Below are 24,389 nucleotides of genomic sequence, written 5' to 3' on the forward strand. Positions count from 1 at the left end.
AACTTATGTTTTCTTCTGTATGCTGTGTCATAAAATAGTTTGTCTCACAAAAAGTAGATAAAGGATGTTTTTACTTCAGAAAACATTGAGGGTCTGTAATGGGCAAGTTACTCCCTTTTAAAATCTATTGAGTATTTAGAAACCAACGATAAGGACAGCCAGTACTATCTAGAGAGATGTTCCAGATCTGCAGACCTTTAGATGGCATCTAGCGTTAGAGAGCTTCATCCCAAGAACTAGAAAGGGGGTGGCGGAAGGAATTTGAAGTGAAAATTTCCTAAAGCTCAGTTACGACACTCTCCACCTCATAGTTTGTTCCCCCATCTGTAACAAGAGATCAGTCCGTGCTAATCGTAACGGCAAAATTTTACTTGAAAGAGTAGGAACACACTCTGCACGTGTGCAAAATTAAAGAGAAATGACGTTTTCAGGAAAGTTGTATGACTGGAGACTGTGTAGAAAGATTAAGCGTGCAGGGAACTGACCACGGGCAGATGCAGCAGCGAGCAGCAGAGCTCCTCTGGACCCATCCTCCAGACCCATCCTCCGGACCCAGCCTCCGGACCCATCCTCCGAACCCATCCTCCGGACCCATCCTCCGGACCCATCCTCCGGACCCATCCTCCGGACCCGTCCCCCGGATCCGTCCTCCGGACCCATCCTCCGGAGCTCATGTCGAGGAAGACTCTCACCTTCACCTCAGAGGTTCCCTTCAGCGAACCAACTGCCACAAGTCACTGCTTTCAAAAGTCTGCCGCAAGTTCCCCCGAGGAAATTATTGACCACAGGCATCCGCCACTAAGAAAGGAAAGCATTTTTATCATTCAACACCAAAAACATATAATCAAGTTTAAAAACGGGCGAGTCAAATATCAAATAAGGGCACAGAATACGTTTTAGAGCTGCGATCGCTGTGTTCATTACGTCTCTTTCTTTCTCTCCCACCCTGTTCCTGCAGCCACCCTCACTGCCTGCCACCCCCAAAGAGAGAGAGAGGTGCCTACCTAGTGACAAATGGCACAGGTCTGATTTTCTTTTCTATCAGAACATCATTAGAGAATTTCCTCTGTTGCTTTGAAATCCGAGGTGCTATGACCAGGGATTCTTTTTATTTCCCCATGATTTTTTTTTTATTAATTCTTTGTGAATTTCACGTCATGCACCCCAATCCCTCTCTTTTCCCAGCCCTTCCATATCTACCACCCATCCTGTGACCTCCCCCAAAAGAAAACAAAATTAAAAGACGTCTAGCCATGGACGCTTCAGTGTGTCGTGGTGTGTCACACAATAGACCTTTTTGTCCAAACAGCTTTACTTCTATATGTTCACTGATGACTAAGGATTCTAACTGCATGAAGCCAAATGCCGAGTTGTCAAATCATCAGCTTCTCCACCCAGCGCATTGGAAGAAACTCTTTGCAGTAAACACTACCAACCAGATGCAACCTGATCTCTAAAAGAAGAGAAAAATTAAAATGCAATAACCACAAAACCCCATACGACATGTTTCCGAGAGGCATGGAGAGAGCCTGATCTTTCTGAAATCCTTATGCTTATCCCTGAGGCAAACTGTGCTGAGAAAACCACCTGCAAAAGGCCAGAGCTACCCCTGAATCTGATTAGTTCAGGCAAACCAAGCCCAGTTCTCCACAGCACTGTCTTCTCTGCATCACATACAGTATTTGCCAAGGCGTGGTGGTGAGAGTTAGCTGTTGAACGAATAGAAATCTTACATTTATCATTGTATAAAGCATGCGAAGCCTACCTGTGGGCAAAACTGGCCCCGCCTTTAATTTTAAATTGTAGTTTTCTCAACTTCATAAAGATACCATTAGAAAACGAAATGCATGTGTAGATGTGTGAATTAATGTGATCATTGAATGTTGTTGGTAAAACAACAACAACAAAAGACTAACCAACATTTCCCCCAGCCCAAGCTTACTGTCTATGGATATGCTTAGAACAGTTACAATCTACCCCAGATTGCCAGATATATACCTCATAATAAAAATTACTAAAATCATTTGTAAAGCAAGAGGGTCCTAGCCTCTGACCGATTCATCCCCGGTCTCTGCTGGTGTTTGTTCGGGTGAGCATTCACTCTGATCTCTTGAAACGCAAAAGAGCAGTAAAGTGTCAAGTGTCACTCACAGGACTTGCTTTCTTTCAGGAAAAGTCCTTCCGGGCTGCTGCTCTAAGCCTACCTATTTGCATAAGCATATACACATGAACAGACATTTACTGCACACTTCTCTAATGACTGAGTAGCATAAACTCTAATGACTGTGACTTGGAAATCCAGCTGCTGGGACAATACTAAGTTTGTGTCCGATGCATTTTATACAGCGTCGCTGGAGATTTTCGTATTTCTCTTACGTTTGGAGAAACGGGGTAAATGCGGCTCCCACATGAATCTCCTGTGGATCATGCCTGAGATGGTTTGACCTTCAGCTAATGACTAGTGAGCAAACCTTCTTATCACAATGTAAACACAACTACCAAGACAAGAATTCTATTCGCTGCAAGTATCACACATATTCTTTGGCAGTAATACCAAATTAAAATATTTTTATTGAGAGTATCAATATTCATGCCATGGGTCTTTTTTGATGTTGTTGAGACAGATCTCACTATGTTGCCCTAGCTGGCTTGGAACTCTCTACAAAGACCAGGCTGGCCTTGAACTCACAAAAGTCTACCTGCCTCTGCCTCCAAGCACTAGGATTAAAGAGATGTACCACCATTCGTAGATACAGAAATGACTGTTCTTTCCAAATAAAGATTTCAAACTATAAACACATATAAAGATTGGTGTACTAAATGCCCAAATCTGAATAAAATAATCACAAAGTGATTTTTTTCCCTATCAGGTAAAATAACCAGATGAGTGCTAGTCTATCCTCAGCAGACCTGCTCCTCTCTGACTTCCTCTTAGTGACTTCTAGACCAATGCTTTGACCTTTTAGGAAGTTCTTAGAATGATAGAGGGATGGGACCACAGATGCTCACAGTACAGCTGCAGTGAAGCCTTCCTTAACTTGATTATGTGTATTCAAACTTGATCACCATTTATCTAGGGGTCAGGGAGAGAAGAACCCTTCAGTACTCACAATAAGGCTTGGTGGCAAAATCTTGACATGTACGAAAAATAGCGTGCTTCTAAGACTTCTTTCGATCATAGTGCATCTTGGCCTCAGTGGACCTTAATATCTTTCACTGAAGGAGTTTTAAGAGACAACTCCCCTTGCCCCCAGCCTCATACAAAATTTTTATTATGTACTGAAGGAGCTACAAAGAGCCAAGACAACTGTGAGTTTCCCAAGTGATATTTGCTGTAACTGCAGTGTGGATCAGAACCAATTCACTGCAGCCCATTTCCTTCCCTTGCAGCTATTGCTAGAGCCAAGAGTCCACTACACTGACATTTAAAGTAATGGGATATGTTGCCTGACTCTCTTAGATGCCCCTTTGTTTGATGTGAGAGTTTTAACCTACAAAGAATACTGGAAATTGTTCGTTGGCCAAAATGTGACTGTTTGAAAGCCTCTTTGGCTTTGGGGACCCTATCTCTGTGGGTAAAAGTACATAGGATGAAAGTAGGCTGCATCTAATTTTACACTAAGCTAATTAACATCACGTCATTCTAGCAGAAATATCTAGAAACATTACCTCATGTCAGCAGTTTTCTAAGATTCTAAAATAGGCCTTTAAATTTGGGGGTTATCTGGTTTTCTTTTTTAGTGATAAACGTTCAGTTACATAGTCATCAATAAGATATTTTAATTCTCCTTTAAATTAATGGTGTATGTAGAAAGTGTGTAAGCAGATCCACACTAGCCTCTTTTTTTCCTCCGTGTGTGTTGCATTGTGTGGTTAGTGCACCTGTGCGTGTAGGTGTGCATGCACATGTGTGCACGTGCGTGTGGAGGCCAGCAGTGGATGTCACGTGGCTTTCCTTGATTACTTCTCATACTTGTTCCTGAGACAGAGACTTAGGGAAGCTGAAGGTCATCAGCTGGGCTCACCCCCTGGCTGAATCGGCTTCATGGATCCACAAGTCTTTGTCTCTCGCCTCCAACACCCCTGAGTGTTAGAGTTTCAAGTGTGAGGCTGTAACTAGGGTCCTCAAGCCCTGTCTACTTCATTTTAAAACACAAAGGGAGAGGTTCTGAAGCGCGGCATCCTGCCTGTCTCAATTCTGCCCAGCTATAGGCTGTAGGCATCTTTATTTATCAATCAGGAATAACTGGGAGGAGGGGTAGTCAGGTCACATATCACAACCAGGCCTTGAGGACCAGATATTTAGCCTTAGGATACACAGCAAAAGACCAAACCTCAAAACTCATTCTTCTAAGCATGTATCATGAATTCGTAGCTTTAGGCTCACACCTTTAAATGCATCATATATGTGTATATGTCACATGTGTGTGTAAATATATGGATTATATGTACATACATACATATGTGGGAGATTATATACGGCTTAGCTACCTCACTGATGTGGCTTCAGGACCCACTTGCCTTTGTCCCTCCGCAAACACCCCTGATCACTAGAGTTTCAAGTATAATAGCTTTTAAGAAGAAATATTTTATTTTTTTAAGAAGAATTATTTTAAAGGAGATGGTTTCTACTAAAGTAGTATGGGAACATGTGTCATTTCCAGAACGTCTGTGCTGTTCTTCATGTTAGCAGGGAATATAACATACATATATTACTCCTTTTCCTGTTGAATGTTAGCTAAAAGCAAGGGCTAAGATACAATTTTGCCCACGATGAATCGTCAGAAGGAATTTCTTTAAGGCTGCCAATTTCAAATTAAATAACAACAAAATGAGATATATGAAATGTCATATTAATGGTTACTCCCACATAAGCCAAATGAAGTGGAAAATTGAAAAATTTTAAGCAATTTTCTTCTAATTGTTTGGGTCTTTAAAAAATAATGGAGTATAACATCATGAATAATGTATATTATTTTCTACTTAAAACAAGACTCATACACAGTTAAGATGTATTTGAGAGCTTGAACAAAGCTCAGAGTTTGTGGCAAATATTTAGATGAATGGGAGACATCTTCATATGATCATGTTTAGTTTTCTAAAGTAAACAAATCTCCATGATGCTTTGATCTAAAATAAAATTCTAACTGATTATTAAATCCACACATTCTTTTGAGAAATGGTTTCTGAAGTTTCCACTGTTTCAATATCAGAATTTATTATCCATAGACAAGTCACAAATCAAAAAGTATTGTATTTTCTTTCTGAAAAAAAAAAATCCAATCGCTGATTTGGCATCCATAGATTCAGTAACAAACTGAAACTACTCAAAAAGTCTTTGTATTAAGCATTATTAAACATGTATTAAGCACTTCCTTCATATTAATATTCCCTAAACAGTAGCACATAACACATATTACCTAACGTCATAATTGTTAAATTACTAGATATGTAAACAATTGAGACATGGTTTCAAGTATATAAAAATATACACACACATAAGTAACAGCATATAGACTATATATACATATATGCATGCAATGATTATTAGTGGGGAAAAAATGAGTTTGAAAGGTGGCAAGGCCAGTTATGTGGGAGGGGTTGCAGGGAAGAGAAGAAAGAGATAAATGCCATTATATTATGAACTCATAAACAAGATAAACTTTAGAACTTATCCAGGAGGAAGACAAACAGAGAGAGAGAGAGAGAGAGAGAGAGAGAGAGAGAGAGAGAGAGAGAGAGAGAGAGAGAGAGAGAGAGAAGCTAAACACAGGTAATTGGCAAATACCACACCCTTTCTTGAAGGGGCTTGAGAATCCACAGATTCTGATATCTGCAGAAGGTTTTAATGACTGACCCCGTGTATACTGAGGGATAGTGGTATTTGCAGCTGTGTGATCAGTGACTCGTGCTGGGGAAGTAAGGGAGGAAATGCCTTTAATAGTTTCTTCTTGGAAACACATGGACATTGAAATTAGAGCAAATCCCACAACAATTTGCTGGAAAGATGACTGGGGGTGAAACTCCGTGGTGAAGTTCTTGCCTTGCATGCAGAGTTGGTTCAACACCAGCACCAGAGGAAAAGAGGGGGGAGGGAGGGAGGGAGGGAAAGAGACAGACAGACAGACAGACAGACAGACAGACAGACGGACAGACAGACGGACGGACAGACAGACCTGGGAAACAATCGACAAAGAGGCAAAGCAGCATTAAAGCATCTACCAGCATTAATGGGAGAGAGAGATTTCATACTTATATGAAACTAAGTTTCCCACTTTAAAAACCATCAAAAAGTGCAGAGCCTATCCCACGACTCTGACCGTGGCTATAACCCTGGACCTTTCTTAGCACTACTGAGATGGTTAAACAGGAAAGTGTCTGCCGATGCCTCCATCCATTGTTTGTGCTCAGCAGAGAGCAGCCAGCACTATTATTCACAGTTTATTGTGGCCATTTGGAGAAAATGAAGAAAGTTCAATTAGTGTTCATACATCATTAGGTTAAGAGACTATTACTCTATAATTATTATACTCTGTGTGGGTTGAATTTTAAATGAATTCCCTAGACAAATACACCTATTTGTAAACATTAGTATTTAATAGCAAAGTCAACCAACCCACCACTGTAAAGGAACATAAGAAATTACCTATTAACTCCCACATTCTTACAAAGATGCATTTCTACCTAGTCTTCGAATATGGTAAAAATATTAACATATATTGATTCCAAAATGCAAGAGAAGACATGGTTGTCAGTGGATATAATACCAACAGGAAATAGCACATTTCTCGTGGTGCTTCATATTTGCGGGGAAGTTCTGTGTTGCTACTTTAAAAATCATTCACATTATTTGTACTCCAGTACATCAACCCACACCTACTTCTCCATCAAACCACCTACGTGCCTCAGCTTGGTTACATTCTGCACGGAAAGTCTCCTTTTAGAGCCCTGTTCAGAACGGCCTTTTACCTTCTGTGTTATTGGAAACCTTTGACCCAAACCCAGTTATTTTCTAGCAATTTGTCCATAAAGTTTTGTGTACCTCCTTTGCTCCTTTTGTACTACACAATTCCTAAGCCATGCCACACCCCATCACCTCCTGAACTTCCAGTATCTGTTTCTCAAATGTCTCCTTCACAAAAGAACAGAGAGGAAGCATTGGTGGGGATGGTGCTAGAGAAATGACTTAGTAGGAGAAATGACTTAGTTGTTTTATTGTGCAAGTTCAAGGACCTGAGTTCAAATCCCCAGTGTGCATGTAGTATGTTTCCCTGAAATCTCACTTTAAGTATGTCTTGGATTTCACAGGCAGCCAGAAACAATGAGCCTGGCTTACAAAGATTGAACAGGGCTACTCAGCTATGGTTGCTCATGCCTGTGTCTTAGCTCTCAGGAGCCTGATGCAGGATTGCTGTGTGCTTGGGGCCACACCTGGTCTCAACCAGCTCCCCTGTCTGCTAAAACGTGACTGGGTAGTGTTTAAGAGAGCAAAACAGAGAGGATGTGTTTTATTTTGTTGACACAGGAACATTTATGTGTAGCACTATATGAGAACCGACAGGCTCTCTCCTCTTGCACTTTGAATGGCATTCTCTGAACTCTGGGGTCAGCCTTTTTATAGGTTGACTCAATTGGGCCTTAAGACTTCTGAGAGCAGGTCTTCCTGGGTGTTAATTTTGCTCATAGATTTTGGGTCAAACATGTGGATTTTTGCTCCCTTCGAGCATTATGCATATGATGTGAATAACATTATGAGTATTGTGCCAGAGCATCCAAATACCATGAGTGAGCAGGGAAACTGAAAGAATCTTAAGCCTGGGTTATCTTTAGGAATCTTCTGTGATAGACTTTGAAATAATTATTTTTAATTATGTATAAATATGTGCATCCTCTCACAGGTATGTGTATGTGACTGCAGGTGGCTGAGGAGGCCAGAGATATCCAATTCCTGGAGTTCTAGACAGTTGTGAGCCCCCTGGTGTGGGTCCTGGGAAGCTCATTGAGTGCTCTTAGTCACCAAGCCAACTTCAGTCCCCCACCCCCACCCCCATGAGAGAGTTAGAACAGTGTATGGGGTGATAATATGTCTGTTGACCTTAAGTCCTAGTTTGCCTTCACAGCTCCAGTTTCTGCCCATGGGTAAGGACCCTTTTCAGTGTTTAAAACCTCCCAGGTCAGCCTCCATTAACTTAGAAGTAGGGAGCCACTAATTACACTGAACAAAGTTATTTTGTAACTCTGTAAGACTCAGTTTCCTCCCTTATAAAATTAGTAATTGAGTAGGTTGACTGTAGACTTTAAAATTTCTTAGAAATTTCTTAGTTTAGCGTTTTTTGTCAACCTCTTGACATTGTGGTATATCGCCTGCAAAAGTCAGGCTTGGAGAACACACAGTTGAATTCCAAAAGAAAAAAAAAAAACAGATATAAATCTCATGAAGTTTTAAATACAATTTTGTGCTGGGCTACATTCATAGCTATCTTCAGATATGTATGACCTGCAGTCTGTGTGTTAAACATGGTAAAACATCTGTTGGATCTGTTACCCTGCTAATCAACCATAATTTTAAAAATGTCAATAAAGTTCAAATTCATCTTCTTGGAATTTCTTCTTTTCCCAAGGTCTAAACTCTGCCCCTTGGGCTACAATGGTGATTTAGGTCCTGCCAACTCACGGGTGTTACATTGCTAGGCCATGGATGTCCGTTTCCTTGTCACAAGTTACTATATAATATACTCATCATTTTCTTCAGTTTTCTTTAATTAATCTCCATAATTAAATGACCCACAAAAGTGAAAGTGTCCCACCCTCTCTTCCCAATCCTGAGATACTTGTCCTGGTGTCATCCATGAGATGCTAACCTGGGCAGGCATATTAGAAGAGGAAGATCGGGCATAGAGAGGGGAAGGGAAGGGTTGGAACCAGCACAGTCCAATCTACAGCTTCTCTGTGAGGCTGGTACCCAGACTGTGTGTAAGAGAGAGGGAGATCCTGATCAGCTATCCAGTCTCAGTGCGGTATATGTGGGAGGAAGATGAGAAAATGCACTGGAGATTAAGGGAAAACAGAAACAAAGTTCCCTGGAGGGGACAGCTGCTTAACAACCCTCAGGATGAGCTCTGTGACTATCCCCAAATGAATGGTGAGGATGCATAGTGAACCCCTGAGGATCATAATTTATGTGCAGACTCACACTGACAGTAATTACAATGCGCATGTGCCTGCTTCTGGTAATTTTGTTGGTTTCACCGTTTTTTCACTATTTTCTCTGTTTTCCTGCTGGATCTCAAAGCCTTTTTTACTTTAATCTAACTCACTTTCAGTTAACCTCTGCAGTCCTCATCCCCCTGTAGGCATGAACATAGGCATCAGAGTTCTTTACATCCCTCATCCATTGGGAAAGCAAGTCAAGAAGCCTGCCTTCTGTAGAAGGCTATACTTATTGTTCGGATTAACATAGGCATTAAAGAGGAAACCCTGGGAAAGAACCACCCTAACCTTGACTCTTCCCTTTCAGCCTACAAGGAAAAGATGAAGGAGCTGTCTATGCTGTCACTGATCTGCTCCTGCTTCTACCCGGAGCCTCGCAACATCAGCATCTACACCTACGATGGTGAGTCACCTGCGGTACAGACACCTCCAGCTGTATAATCTGCAGACACTGGCTATGCACTTTCCTCTCAGCGCCGCTAACATAACTAGATGAGTGTTCTCTAGATCTTAGCATTGGTAGGGCTGTGTCCAGCCAGTAGGTCTTACTGATCGCCTATTGCCCACAACGGTTTGAGGTCGGAGCCAGCAGCAGCAGGTTAATGTCTTGGAAGAAGCACCCTGGCTCGTTACCGGCATCCTCATCAGCCCGTCACAATCCACCAGATGTCTAAGGTTTTTCTTTTCAAATGATGAGACACACTAAGCGATTACATTAGGTTCTAATTTGCATGAAGTTATTTTTTTCTACCTAGACCACTCAAAGAAGAGAAAATGTACCATCACCACTGTCTGTCTTAGTACAGGTCCTACACTTTGTGGGTAACTATAAGCAAGCTGATAATAATAATTAAATTCATAAACAAAGTTGACTTGTGACTGAGGTCACAGGCAAAGAGGGATTAAGAAGACAATAACAATACAGCCCATGATGGTTCAGACTTAAAATCCCAGCACTCAGAAGACTGAAGCAAGAGGTTTGCAAGTTCAAGGTTAACCTGGGGAACTTAGGACCTTGTTGAAGAAAACTAAATAACACTCTGTAGTTGATTTTATTTGCTGGTTCTGTTTGAGTTGTTGGCTGTTCTTTTTTTGTTGTTGCTGTTTCGTTTTGTTTTTGAGACAGGGTCTCTCTATATAGTCCTGTCTATCCTGGAATTCACTGTATACCACAGGCTGGCCTCAAATTCAAGAGATCCTCAGGTCTTTGCCTCCCAAGTGTTAGGATTAAGGGCATGCACCACTGGCCAGGCTGCTGGTTGACTTCACTGAAATGCTGGGTTTTAGATTTGCTTTATCCCAATTGTGGTGACTAGGTTAGTTCGCTTTGGTTTCGGGATCTTCCCCTGTGTGGGGGGCCTCAGGCCAAAGAATACATAGGCTCCTAGGACATCATTTACTCTAGGGATGTTGGAGAGAGAGTAGTACATGTCCCAGTTATTGCTCTATCCTTTCAACACGATCCGTATCAACCTCACCTAATTCAGCCAATGTAATTGAAGTAGAGCCACGACCTGTACCAACCCTCCCTGGGGCATTTTGATGCATGATTGGTTCACAGTTACTCTGCCTTCCCACATATGTAAAGAGCAAGCTTTACCCAGCCTTAACTGCTCTAAAGTCCACGTGAGAACTCAGAGCCACTCTTCCTCCAGCTCTGTTCTCATGGCGTAAGCATTAGAGGGACTGGTTATCTTTGCAGAAACACCTAGCTCTGTGTGCAGGTAAGCAGTCAGTCTGCAACCAAACTTCCATTGCAATGCATGCCCGCTTCCTGGAAGGTCACTGAGGCAACACATCAGCAACTCGCTGTCTGTCAGATGTCGCTGTCAGTAGGAATCTGGATGTTTCCTAAGAGACTCTAAAGTCTGTGCCGTCACCGAGATCCACTGATGAATTCAGCGTGGTCCTTGCCTTCCTGGGACTCGGAACTCTGTAGACAAGTCTTAAACCACAAATGGTCCCCAAGGAGAATACCAAATGCTTGGGACACAAGGGATGGAATGGCTTCTGATGCTTTCGGACTAAGAGGAACAGAAAAGCAAATCTGTGTGAGCTGTTTGAAACCGGAGACAGCACATCACTTGTCTGCCACTTCTAAAAACTCAGTGGAGACTCGGATTTTAACATGTCCACTTGGCTTTGGATTTCCATCTGAATAGTGATTATCTGAGCAATGTAGGGACAGTAGAAAGGGCTCTTTCTGGAGCTTAAATAAAAGAACAGTAAGAGATTTGCCCATTGAGTCTTTGGGAATCCCCTGGGGGATCTTGGAACCAACTTGGAGGGTACCAGGAGACACCTATACCTGAAATATTAGTAACATGTAGCAGTGGCTTAGTCCCGAGAAGTTTCTGGTTGCAAACAAAGACCAGAGGGCTATAGCATGAGGCTCAAACCAGAGCTCTCGGCTACGCCCGAAGACTGACCATGAAGTTTTAAGGAAATCAGTGCCTTTTCCTACAGATGAGCTATGCAGTTATAAACGTCCTCCAAGTTACTACCTATCTATCACTTTCTATTTTATAAATTATTTTAGAATACAAATAATAGCACAGGATTAAAATATGAAAGCCTGACAATCAGCTTATTAATAATCCTACATATGATTAAAATGTGAAGGTCTGGTGATCTACTTCTGGTTAGTACATAAGCCAATGATAAGCACAGCTAGCGATTTTTTGGGTTGTTCATCTGTTTAACAATTAAAATTGAGCGTGTCTACAGTATGCATGTTTTGAAATACAATATGCATTGATAATAGTTAAATCGAGTTATCTAGCACATGCTTACCTCATGTGTTATTTTGTATTTGTGTCAAGAATCCAGAGAGAGTAGATTAAAAATGCTTAGACTACTGATAAAATGGAGTTTTAGCTTACATTTAAAAAAATTGACATTTTCAAGAACAGATGAAACTGAAGATCACTTTATTAGCAAGGGAAATCAGAATCAGAGAGGCATATATCTCATCTTTTTTCACATGTTTTCATATATATTTAAATAATATTTAAATAATAAATATTACATATATATTATATATAATATACATATATTATATATATATATATATAATAAGAAAGTAGGAGGAGGAACATTTGGGAACAAGGAGACTTAGTATGAAAACATACAAAGCGCTAGATAGGAAAGTTGGAAAATGTCATAACCATGCCCAACACTTTGTACAATGAGGATATGCTAATGATTTTAAACATAAGCATAACAATACATCATCACCATAGATCACATTGAACTGGTTAGATTTTTTTTTTTTTTTTTTTTTTTTGTAACCCAGGAAGAAGGAACCTCAGTTAGAGATTACCTCCACCACACTGGCATGAGCACATGTCTATGGGCCTTTTCTTGATTGATGTGGGAGGGTCCAGACTGTGGGTGGTGCTATCCCTGGTCCTGGGCAAGGCACACAGAAAGGAAGCTGCTAAGCAGTGTGCTCCATCGTCTCTGCTTCGGTTTCAGCCTCCGGGTTTCTGCTGAAGTCTGTGCCCTGGCTCCCGTCGGTGATGGGCTGGGATGTAGAAGTGTGAGCCAAATACACCCTTTTCTCCTAAGTTGTTTTTTTTTTTTTTGTCACAGTGACAGAAAGCAAACCAGGAGACCTGTGAACCTATTTAAACTGTCCAGATGAAAATTTGTACTATCTGAGCCATTATCTGCCCAGAATCCATCAGCCTTAGCAGCCACAGTCCTCTGCACCTACGAGGACAGGACATCTGTCTTTCTGTTCCTGCCTCTCTTTACCGACAGTGCACTCCAGGTTTATCTACACAGCCACAAATGACAACTTTCTAAATTTGTGAGCAAAAGCATCTATGCAGTTGCTGGACTCCAAGGCAGTAAAGCAGTTGCATGGTCCGGCTGCCTACTTAACGCCCTCGCTGTTCCTTCCACAGACATGGAGGTGAAGCAGATTAACAAACGTGCCTCTGGCCAGGCTTTTGAGCTGATCTTAAAGCCACCATCTCCCATCTCAGAAGCTCCACGAACTCTAGCTTCTCCAAAGAAGAAAGACCTGTCTCTGGAGGAGATCCAGAAAAAGCTGGAGGCTGCAGAGGAACGAAGAAAGGTAACCTTCTTCATGGGCTTCATTCTCATGGTTGCCCTTGTTGTTTTGATTTGGTTTGGTTTGGTTTGGTTTGGTTTGGTTTGGTTTGGTTTGGTTTGGTTTGGTTTGGTTTGACTTATTTTGTTTTCTTGAGACAGGGTTCCTCTGTGTAGAGTTGGCTATCTCAGAACTTGCTCTGTAGACCAGGCTAGCCTCAAATTCACAGAGGTTTTTAAGGTCTCTCCTTTCTTCCTTCCTCCCCTCTGTTCCCTTCCACGTTTTTACACAGATACACACACGCGAGTGCATGCACACACACATGAGACAGAGAGAGAATCAATCAGAGATTCCGGGAGACAATAATACCGGAATGAGCTGCACTATCTGAACACCTTGAATTTTTCTGCAGTAGGATAACAAGAACACTATGACCAATAAGACTGGGGCGCAAGGGCTGGAGAGTTCAGTGGTTAACAGCACTTACTGCTCTTACAAGGAACCCAGGTTCCATTCCAAGCATCCACTTCAAGGACTCACCTCTGGCTTCCACAGGAAACTACACTCAGTTTCACACACCACCCACAATCCCCACACCCACCACACACACATATAATTAAAAATAAATATTTTTGAAAAATCTGAGAGCAGTAAGATAAGATGTGGTGGCAAATTTACGAATTAAAGATGTTCTGTCTGGATGATCCTGCCCCAGGGAACTGCATTTTCCCCACTAGCATCTTTTACATAATCCATCTCTGCACCGGATTTCCCACTTGCTTGATCATGATGTACTTTAGACTCATGTGGCCACTACACGTATCCTGCACACACAGTTCTATCCTGTGAATCATATAAATTATATAATTTTATGATATGAATTATATAAATATGAATTATATTTGTTACATGAATGAGATTCCTATTTCAATACTTTTTATGTTGTCTACAAAAAAAGCTGTCACTATCTTAAACACCATGATCTATTAATATTGTTGTAAATTTATATTTAAGATGCAGAAACTGAGCTATTAATTCAGGTAAATGCACAAGACAACTTTTCTTGCTGCCTCTTGTGCTGTTACTCATAGACATAATCAACCATCTTGTCTAAAGCCCTGCAGAACCTATTGCATCCTGGGAAATTTAACTCCTCACTCACTAAGCGGAGGTCCCTTATATATAAAGAACATTGCACAGCCCAGGAAGATGTTCTCATGAAGCAGACAGACAGACAGACACGCACACACGCAAGCATCCAAACTTGACACAGAGCTTAGAATACAAATCAGTGACTGGTCCAACATTAAAATTCAGAAAGCAGAGTTCAGCTTCAAGTACACTGATGGTATTTCAGAATATGACCAAAGAGAAAAGAACACAGAGATAATAAAAATTAACTGGGTGTTAATTTATGAAACTTATAAAACTCCCTGAGGCAAATAATTAATGGTTCTTGTAAAACTCCTACATCCTGACAGCAGTAAACTAGTAACAGTTATTTAAACAATTAAATCGAACTTGAAATTAATTGTCCAGCTAATGGACATTGACCAAAAGAATCAGCCGACATTTTGACACTCAGAAAAGAAATATTTTTGGAACCTTTTTTAAAATGGTGTATCTCATTAAATTTATTGTGCGATTTGGATTTTTTTCAGTGAAGAAATCACCATGTGGATTATGTTCCGGTAGTAGAGTTTTAATTCGGAGAAAGGGGCAGGTAATTCAGAGAAAGTACCAACTTAAACATTCAGCCATTGATTTTGTTTTTCTATCGGATTGTACTGACTTAATTAGCACTCATGTGAAAAAAACTCTTCATGCTCCTTAACGAACCTTCAGCAAGTGTATATATCTCAGAGGATATCAGTCAAGGACAAGCAGGTAACCCTCACCCAGCTTTTCATACATGGTTAAGCATATGGTGTGGTTTACCCCTGCAGTGACTTTCAGTCCACACTACCCCTCTGTGGCCGGTAGCCACTCAAGCGAACAGTCCCCCGGGCTGTTAGATCAAACAACTTCCATAAGGAATGGGAAGAAAACTTAACATCTGCTTTTGAACTGATACCAAATAGTCACTCTGGCTCGAAATTTTGAACTGTATCACCTCTAGGAACTGCCTCTGCGCAGGAGTTTGGAAAGTAAAAACTGTCCTGTGATTCCGCGGCATTGTCAGGGCCAGCACAGGACACATTTTGGACTGATGGCTGACACTCCTTTCCTGGCCTCCTATAGTCTCTGTTCACATACTGTCCCCGTGACTGACCGAGTGTGCCCTTTCTCACTCTCCGCTCTATTAGCAGTTCCGGCTCTCCCTTCCCAGAACGTGGCGTGATTAGTAAAAATATAATTTACCTCCTTTCCTACTTATTTAACCATTGCCTCCATTAAACTTCACGAAGATAGAGATGTGCGTTAGCGGGTCCTGCCATAGCGCCACAAAGTTTACTCTTTTGGGTGAATAAAACAAAGATTAAATTTAAAAAAAATTAAAGTTCCCATGTTAAGCTAGCACTATGCAAGCGACGTTAACACTGTGTCCCATACCATCATCCCAGAGAAAAATTAGAGGCAGTAAGTTTCCAAATAACTTCTGCTGTAACTGATGTGATTGCACAACTGACAGGTGTTTATCTCGGACCTGCTCCTCACCCTAACCCTAACTCCAGGAACTAGGCTTCCTCTTGCTAAGGGACTGGCAGCCAATCATAAGCAGACGTTGGTATATAACACAAAGGCAAGAGTGAGCTATGGAACAAAGCAGGAGAATAGAATGTTCCAGTAGCAAGAGCAGCAGGTGCAAAGGCCCTAGGGCCAGAAGGTTCTGCTGTGTTGAGAAACACCATGAGGCACAGGAGGTGGGGGGAAGCTGCAGATGCCTTAAAGGACCTCAGCTTTGAGTTAAGAGAAAGGACAGCAGAGGAAAAAATAAAACTGTATCAGAGCACAGCTTTGAAAGGGGTGAATTAGAGCCAGGAGCTGGTGGTGGCACACACCTTTAATCCCAGCACTCGGGAGGCAGGAGGATCTCTGTGAGTCAGCCTCATGTACGAAGGAAGTTCTAGGACAGTCAGGACTAAGTAGAGAAACCATGTCTGGAAACAAACAGACAAACAACAAAAAAAAGATAAACTAGAAAAAATGGTGTTAGATAAATAGGGAAAACAGGAGATTGTGATAGATTAAAAGGAAATCAAACAAATGTTCTCAGAATTAGGGACATACTGAAGCAAGAGTAAAGACCGTGTGCTTTGAAGGCTGTGGTATCACGCTAGTGGACAGACACAGGGGGGACACCAGGCCAGACTCTACTATGTAAACCATAAAGAGATATTAAAAGTGTTTGCATTGAATAAATGCTTCTAGATCTTAAAAATAAATAAAAATTTTAAGAAGCTGCTGAAAACCAAGAAACAGGATTCAGCGGAGTCAGGCTCACCGCCCTGGGCCTATTTCCTTTCCCATGCATTACAAAGTGTGAAGACTCTGCCCAGAAATCACACATTTACATGTGTGTTAATAATATTTTAATATTGTTATGAACAAAGTCAACTGTTACTTCCAACATCCCTGGTTCTCTTAAGGTAGCGAGCATTTTCTCATTAAGTTACCATAACCCTAATTCCAGAAAAGAACAGAGGTAGACTTGGGCAGAGGCGTAACACATGATTTTTTGTTAGGGATTTGTAAAGACAAACCCAGTTAGTTATTAGAGGGTTTACGGCCTGTCGCTGGGAATCCAAAAGCCCTCTGTGAGCCTGGAGTCCAAGTTGTGCAGACAGGGCTCTCTGAATTCAGGGCTGGAAAGCTGCTGAACAAGTATTTCCACAGGGGATCAAATGTGCCGTGTACTAAATATACTGGCCGTTCCCCAACGTCCCTAGTCCACTGTGCACACTGTCATAGCACCGACCATCTGGTGACGAGCTTGGATGGCACTTCGCAGGCTCCTTCCAGCCAGAACTAATGCTCCATGGTGTAGCTGATCGAAACATGTGTTCTAAAAAAAATGTCACCTTTTCTTGCTTTTTCTCCTCTATTGAAGTACCTCTGGTAATCAATGTCTTTTTTTTTTTTTAATTAAACTCTTCATATTGCAAGTGACCACATTTGGGAAAAGACATTAACACTTTGGCCAGCCAGGCACTGTGTGCATTCACTCATCATCCGCACCGCAGGAGGCTCGCACACATCCCCAGCCTGCGCCTCTGACACTCCGCTGTGCCAGCCTCCTTTCTAATGGCTTCTCTTTCCCTCATGTCCCAGTTCAGGCAACCTGTGCTCTCATTATCTGCAGCATACTACTGAGTTTAAAGGTATCTTTCAAATCATCCCAAGAACAGGTGATTCTTAGAGTGTCTACAGTTGAACTCACCTCTCTACTTAATAACTAATGCCGTTGGGAGAGTCATCTAAACTCTATCTTCTCTTACCCATTATCCTAGGCTCTCACATCTCCCATGACTGTGACAAATGCCATGACCAAAAGCACCTTGGAAAGGAAGGAGGCCATTTAACTTGTACTTCCAAGTATCAATCTATCCCTGAGAGAAGTCTGGCCAGGGACTCAGGGCGGAACCTGGAGCAGAGACTAAGGAGTAATTAGTTTAGGAATTAGGAATCACCCACAGGCTTGTTTAGTCTGCTTCCTTATACAGCCCAGGCCCACCTGCCCCAGGGTGGTGCTGCCCACTGTGGGCTAGGCCTTTCTACATCAATCATTGGTCAAGAAAATGCCCACAAATATGCTCACGGCCAATCCGATGAGGGCAAATCCTCAACTGACATCTCTTGCCAAACTGGGGGGAAAAAAAGAACCAGCACACTCTCACCTATAGAAATGACTTGTAAAATGTCCCATGTCACACAAGTTCTGTGAGAATGGGGACATTAGTCTTTGCCAGACTGATAAGGGACAGCATTAAGGGGTTGACTGTTCCTGGCTTTAAACGCACCCAGCTCTGGCCTGCAAGGACTGCGGTGCACTGAATGATTTTACAAAGGAAAGCAGTTCTGATAAACAGTGATGACACATACTGCGTTTTATATATATATATATATATTAAATATAAGTCAGTCTTTATCAGAAATACATAGAATAAGCAGGTTGATGAATAATAGACGTATAAATAGGTTGGGTCAACTAAAACTGGCCTTAAAACATTAAGATCATGAAAAACAGTGTAAGTTTAATGATACAGGCTTGATAAAACTGTACACTAAACCGACTAAATTAAACGTCTCCCCCACTCAAACCAGTCCAACAGGACTTAATTCACGGATTGACATCTCTGCTCAATGGGTTCTAATGACCTATGAGCCTCTCTCTGAAAGAGAAGTGAGCTCCTTGCTCTAAGTGAAACGCCATGAAAGGGACTCATTAGCAGGCAAACCTGGTCGCCTCAGCTTCTCCATTTGACCTCTGATCTTTAGGATGGTCACTCTCCTTCCCCTTAGGAAGTTGTGCATTTGTCAAGCCATGGCCTCTACGGGGTCAGAACTGGGTGCAGTTTACACAGTCACCAACCTTTTCGTGGTGCTGGCTCTCAGTCTTTATGGGAGGACCCTCTACCTCCTACAATAATGCTAGGGTACATGACCTTCTCTCTCAGTGGCATGTTGTAGCCACACAAAAGTACAAATCTCTCCTCAAAGCAGAAGTAATGAGGGTTTAATCTTGAGTCAACTATGAGCAACTATGATAACAGGTCAAGATATGGTGACGGTTCTATTACAGTTTCTATTAGCAGAACAAAGGGAATCATAAACCAAGACACTCTTCAAAGAGACTGGAGGAAACACACAATAGGCGGGAACACACGAGAGGCGGGTCACATCAACGCAGAGAAACCTGTTGTAAGCCTCGGGAGGCTTTGGGCTTGGTGAAGCCTCGTGGTCTGTCAGACTTCTCCATCTCAAAGGGTAAAGTGGTGCTCCCTCGGACACCAGGTCACACACAAAGAAGGATAATGACTTTTCAAAGGCCCCAAATAGCCTGAGACAACGTGCAATTAGGTTCTGGCTCTGCAGTACTCCAATGCTTTCCACTGACGGTCCCCCAGCCATCAGTCTATCTGAATGGTGCAGCAAGTTTGTATTCTTTTGGGAATTGTCATTGGAAGGTGGCATCCTAACTTGTAAAATGGCACCCGATATGGCATATAGGAAAAGGGGGGGATGGTTTATAGAGTCACAGTTTAGTATTCAGGAAGTTGGAGTGCTTCATGGTCATGAAGTCTTCCTGTTAGTGGTCTTCTTGCCAAGGAAAATCACCCAAACTCTCTTTCTGTAAGGGAACCACAGCAAACCCATCTGAGGCTTAGGAGGAGAAGGCTCCTTATGATAACTCCATGAGGTTCTTTCTGGGCTCCCCACTTTTTAGCATGAAGTGAGTGCTTCATGATGATCCACACAGATACACTCTACTGTCGTGGTTCAGCATGTTTCTGCGCCTTCACCGGGTCAATGGTGCTTTCAGCGTTAGAGAAAGGTGATGTTCACAGAGGCAGCATCCAGCCTACTCAGGGAAAGGCATCCTGGAACTAAGGGATTTGGCGTTTGATGAGTAGTTCTGGGTATCGAGTAATATACTGCCAAATGATGAGAGGGGACAAGATGAAGCATCAGGGAAATGTGTACTTCAAAAGTCATGGACAACCATTGCCTCTAAAGTGTAGTCTTAAATCTCTTATGTGTATATAAAGGAAGTGAGTTTTATAGACCAGTTAACTCAGATTTATCATCCAGTTCATTTGTGCAGTAATTAGACTCTTAGACTCAGTGGCATAAGAGATGCTAATTAACCTCTTTGCAAAATGTTCCAGCGTTCCTACATGGACAATAACTTTCCTCCCTGTCTCGTCACGGGCGTCCGTGGGCCTCTCGCAGTCATTCCAGTGATCCTCAGTTCTTTATGAGGATGTTCACAGAAGGGCCCGCTGGCAGGCTGCCTCAATTTCTCACACAGTGAGCTCAAGTGACATCTCCCGGGATGCCACATCTGAGTGACTCTATCCCCCTCCCCCCCCCAACCTTACTTCTGCATCCTATCAACTAGCCTCTGTCTTGTCCAAGTCTCCACTTGGATTCTCGGAGACCTTCTGTGTCAGAACCACACTCTCAGCCACGCTCCTCGGGGCCAAGCACTCACCTGTGAACAGTGTATTGCAGCAGCTTTGATCAGCTTCCATCCATCTCAGCCCATCTGCCTCCTAGCCTGCCCAGCTCCAGGCCACAGTAGGAACTCTGAGCACGCGGTGAGGATTTGGTAGAACACACAGCCACTTGTTTAGATCGTGCGCCACCACTGTTGACCTTCCTGTGTATTTGCTCACTGATAGAAATGCTGGAACCAGAGCCAGCCTGCATCCTGGGCGGCATGGGCACAGGAATAAGCCATATTCGGGGGAGAATTGGGTTTTCTGCAAGGAAGATCCCCAGAGATGGGATAGGCAGGAAGAGCTTGTCAGGACGCTGCAGTAAGCAGGCAATAGGCCACCTTTCAGAACCAGCAGAATTGTGAGGAGCTTCAGAGCCCCTCCCCCCGAGCCAGGTTCTAGTGAAGGGTTTCTTTAAGTGGTGACTTCCACAGCTGGGAAGACTGCCCAGTGAGTAAGAAGCTTATTGCACAGGTCTGAGGATTTGAGTTCAAATACCCAGCATCCATGTAAATATTTAGGCACTTGTGTATACCCCGAGGTCACAGACAGGTGGGTGGATCCTGGATTCAGCAAGAGACCACATCTCAAAAAAAAATGAGTGAATAGTACAGAGAAACAGTGTTGGGTTACATTTCAACACTAACCTCTGACCTCAACATACAGCTGCAAAGGGAAGTAAGTGCACTGGGGTACACACAAACATGCACACACACAAACATGCACACACAAACACATAAACACACATACACAAACATACACATATATATACACACACATACGTACACACATACACACACATACATACACACACATACACACACATACACACATACACACACTCACACACACACACACACACCACAGGGGTGGGAGGGAGATTTTAATACTGCAAGGTATGTTGGTTTACTCTTGTAATCCTGGCATTTAAAGGTTGAAGCAGGACGACATCCAAAGTGTCTTCCAAAAAGTAGACTGTGGCCCCACCAGCAATGGGATCTCTGGGGTTACTAATCAAAAGTATAGATTCCTCGACCTCACTGAAGAACTTTGGAAATCAGTCTCAGCAGGTAGGTACTGGGATCTCTGCCATTATCAAGCCCCTGGTGATGATGGTTGCAGAGAGCCACACACCTTCCTGAGGCTCAGAAGAAGCTGCATGCATAAGTCACAGCTAATACAACGTCTCTGTCCTCACTCCTAAAGGACCACAGTAAGGAGTGACAGTCACAACCAGGGCTTCCTTCTTTTTTGGCCAAGAGGTCATTAAATTTGTATAAATGTTTTCAAGTGTCTACAGAGCATTTACTTAATGTGTGAGGTGCTTTGTCCGCATGTCTGTCTGTATGCCGTGTGTGTGCCTGGTGTCCGGGGAGCCAGAGGAAGGCACTGGATTTCCGAGAACTGGAGATCACAGTTGCATGCGACTGTCATGGGTATCAAACCGCAGGTCCCTTCAGGAGCAGCAAGTGCCCTTTACCACAAAGCCATGTCTTCAGCTCAAAAGAACTTATTACAGCTCCTGGTAAAGGGGAGGACAGGTGTGTAAGAAAAAGAAAAAGTGAATTTGATGAACAAAAGTTGAGCAGTTCCTACAGGGCCCACCCTGCACTTTAATCAGAACTAGAGGGGCAGCAAAAGAGGGCATAAGGGAAAGAAAATCCAGGCCCCAGGTCTTTCCATTTTCTTCAGGTTCTCACAGAAAGCTAAGGATCATTCTAACACTGCATGTTGCATAAACCCTTGGCAACGTCTTATTTTAGAAAGGAAAAAAAAGGAAAGGAAAAAAAAGGAAAGGAAAGGAAAGGAAAGGAAAGGAAAAGAAAGGAAAGGAAAGGAAAGGAAAGGAAAGACTGTCCACATAGTCCACAAAACGGTTCCTCTATGAGAGCTAATATTATCTCTAAGAAACCTTCCCAGCCAAAACTTCAGGGAGCCATGTCTCCGCCAACACATTCTCTTGGAAGTGCTGCCCTACAGAAGGCGCAGGGTGGAGAGAGTGGCTGCTGCAGCCCCAGGTCTAGCATCAGGCCAAGTGGGCATCCAGATGAGTGTAAACGATGTGCTTCCTCCCCAGTCTCAGGAGGCCCAGGTGCTGAAGCAGTTGGCAGAGAAGAGAGAGCATGAGCGGGAAGTCCTCCAGAAGGCTTTGGAAGAGAACAACAACTTCAGCAAGATGGCGGAGGAGAAGCTGATCCTGAAAATGGAACAAATTAAGGAAAACCGCGAGGCTAATCTAGCTGCTATCATCGAACGTCTGCAGGAAAAGGTAAGAGCAGCCAAGGGCAGAGCAGGGGACACTCCCATGCAGTACAGCTTGGGGAGCCCTGGGTAGGCTAGGGACCAGGGCAGGACAGCCAGCCTCAGAGGGTTAATCATGTAGCTTGACCCTGGGGCCTGATTCTGTAGTGGAGTAAGGGAACCCTACATCAGCACTGGGAGCCTAGTCAAACACCCCCACCACATGGTGGACTCAGGAAGGCTGGTTTCGATTGTGTGTGTCACCTATACAAGTCATTGTGTTGGAATAATATTTACCTGGTGATATAAATGCTATAATACAATACTTAATCTTGATATAAAATTAACAAATATTTCTTTAAAGTAACATATATTTAGTACAAAAACTAAATTTAAAATATATATTTATCATAAGCCCATTTTCTCCATTCAACAAAATCTACAAGGAACTCTGGAACATGAGAAACATGACAGAGAGACTATTATTTCATGATGTTCTGGAGTCCTCAGACCTCTAATTAACCCTCTGTACATGTACACACATGTACACACACACACACACACACACACACACACACACACACATTCCATCTCCCAAAAGCTTGCCTTTGAAAAAGTTCACATAGTAGCTGTGAATAGTCTTGCTTTGTCCATTTCCAGAAAGTAGATTAAGCTTCAAAAAAACAGGAACTCTGAAAAAGATGGACCTTTACATCCGTCTCATCAACCCTGCCTGCTCTCGTGGCTCTTTTACCTCAGACACTGAGACGTGAGAGATACTGACATTGTCTTCTAAGTACTGAGAGTTTACACTCCATCTCATAATTCTCCTGCCTCAGACTCAGAGCTCAGATTGCTGGCATGTACTACGGTACCCAGCTACAGTTTCTAAAAATATTATTTCCCAGAGGTCTTTTAGACGGAATGTGTTCTTCCTGAGTTTTTCTGTTGCTGTTGGTTTGTTTGTTTTGTTTTGTTTGTTTGTTTGTTTTGAGATCTCTGCCCAGAAAACACTCAGGGCTCCAACACAGAAAGTAAACCACTGAGTCCCTCTCAAAGATGTGTGAACACGGCCCAGGTATTTGGGCAGAAGCCAGGAGAGTCAACTTTAGATTAACTTTTTAAAATTTATAAGTAGGTGTGTCCTTGATCTTCAGAACAACGGCCTGTCTCTCCCAATGTCTCAGGTCAGACCATGGCTCTTCACAGGTCACATGTGGTGGCACCAAAGCAGGTGTTTCACTGAGATCCAGGACGGCCAAGTTCCCTTTGTTGTTCTCTCCTCTCTTCTTCCTCAGTTTACAAGTCCTTTCTGGGAGCTCCTATTCTTCCCCTTGCATCACAGGCCCAAAAACATCCAGTGCAGTTGACAGTGGTGCACCGTGCTGATCTCACGCTAAGCCAACCACACCTTGACTATCCACACCATCACTAGCAGTCCAGGAGAGACACCGGTTCTGAAGGATGCATGTAGACCTACAGCTTGTCCCTCTTGATGTTATTTGTCAACTAGTTCATAAAATTTGCAAAACCTCACAACAGCAAAACCAAAATCAAAGGAGTGTCCAGCAAAGCACACACAATTAGGTTTGCCTCAGTAACAAGAAGTGTAGAACTTAGGAACAAAGAGACCTGATCTCTCTGCACAGTGAGCAGTTTTGTGAGCAGTTTAATAACCCAACCAGCACCAAGTAGATGCATCGTAGCCATGACTT

At 42.7% G+C, this 24,389-nt stretch overlaps 1 protein-coding gene across 1 annotated transcript in view; it reads left to right on the forward strand.

The window, feature by feature from the left end:
• STMN2 (stathmin 2) overlaps positions 1-24,389 on the forward strand; it is a 41,448-nt gene that overhangs the window by 13,237 nt on the left and 3,822 nt on the right. The window contains exons 2-4 of the mRNA XM_080929485.1: positions 9,518-9,613; positions 13,122-13,294; positions 22,511-22,702. Of these exons, the coding sequence (XP_080785611.1) occupies positions 9,518-9,613; positions 13,122-13,294; positions 22,511-22,702 (461 nt within the window). The remainder of the gene's footprint in view (positions 1-9,517; positions 9,614-13,121; positions 13,295-22,510; positions 22,703-24,389) is intronic.

The sequence above is a fragment of the Micromys minutus genome, assembly GCF_963924665.1.
Source record: "Micromys minutus genome assembly, chromosome: 15".
In the NCBI taxonomy this organism is placed as follows: Eukaryota; Metazoa; Chordata; class Mammalia; order Rodentia; family Muridae; genus Micromys; species Micromys minutus.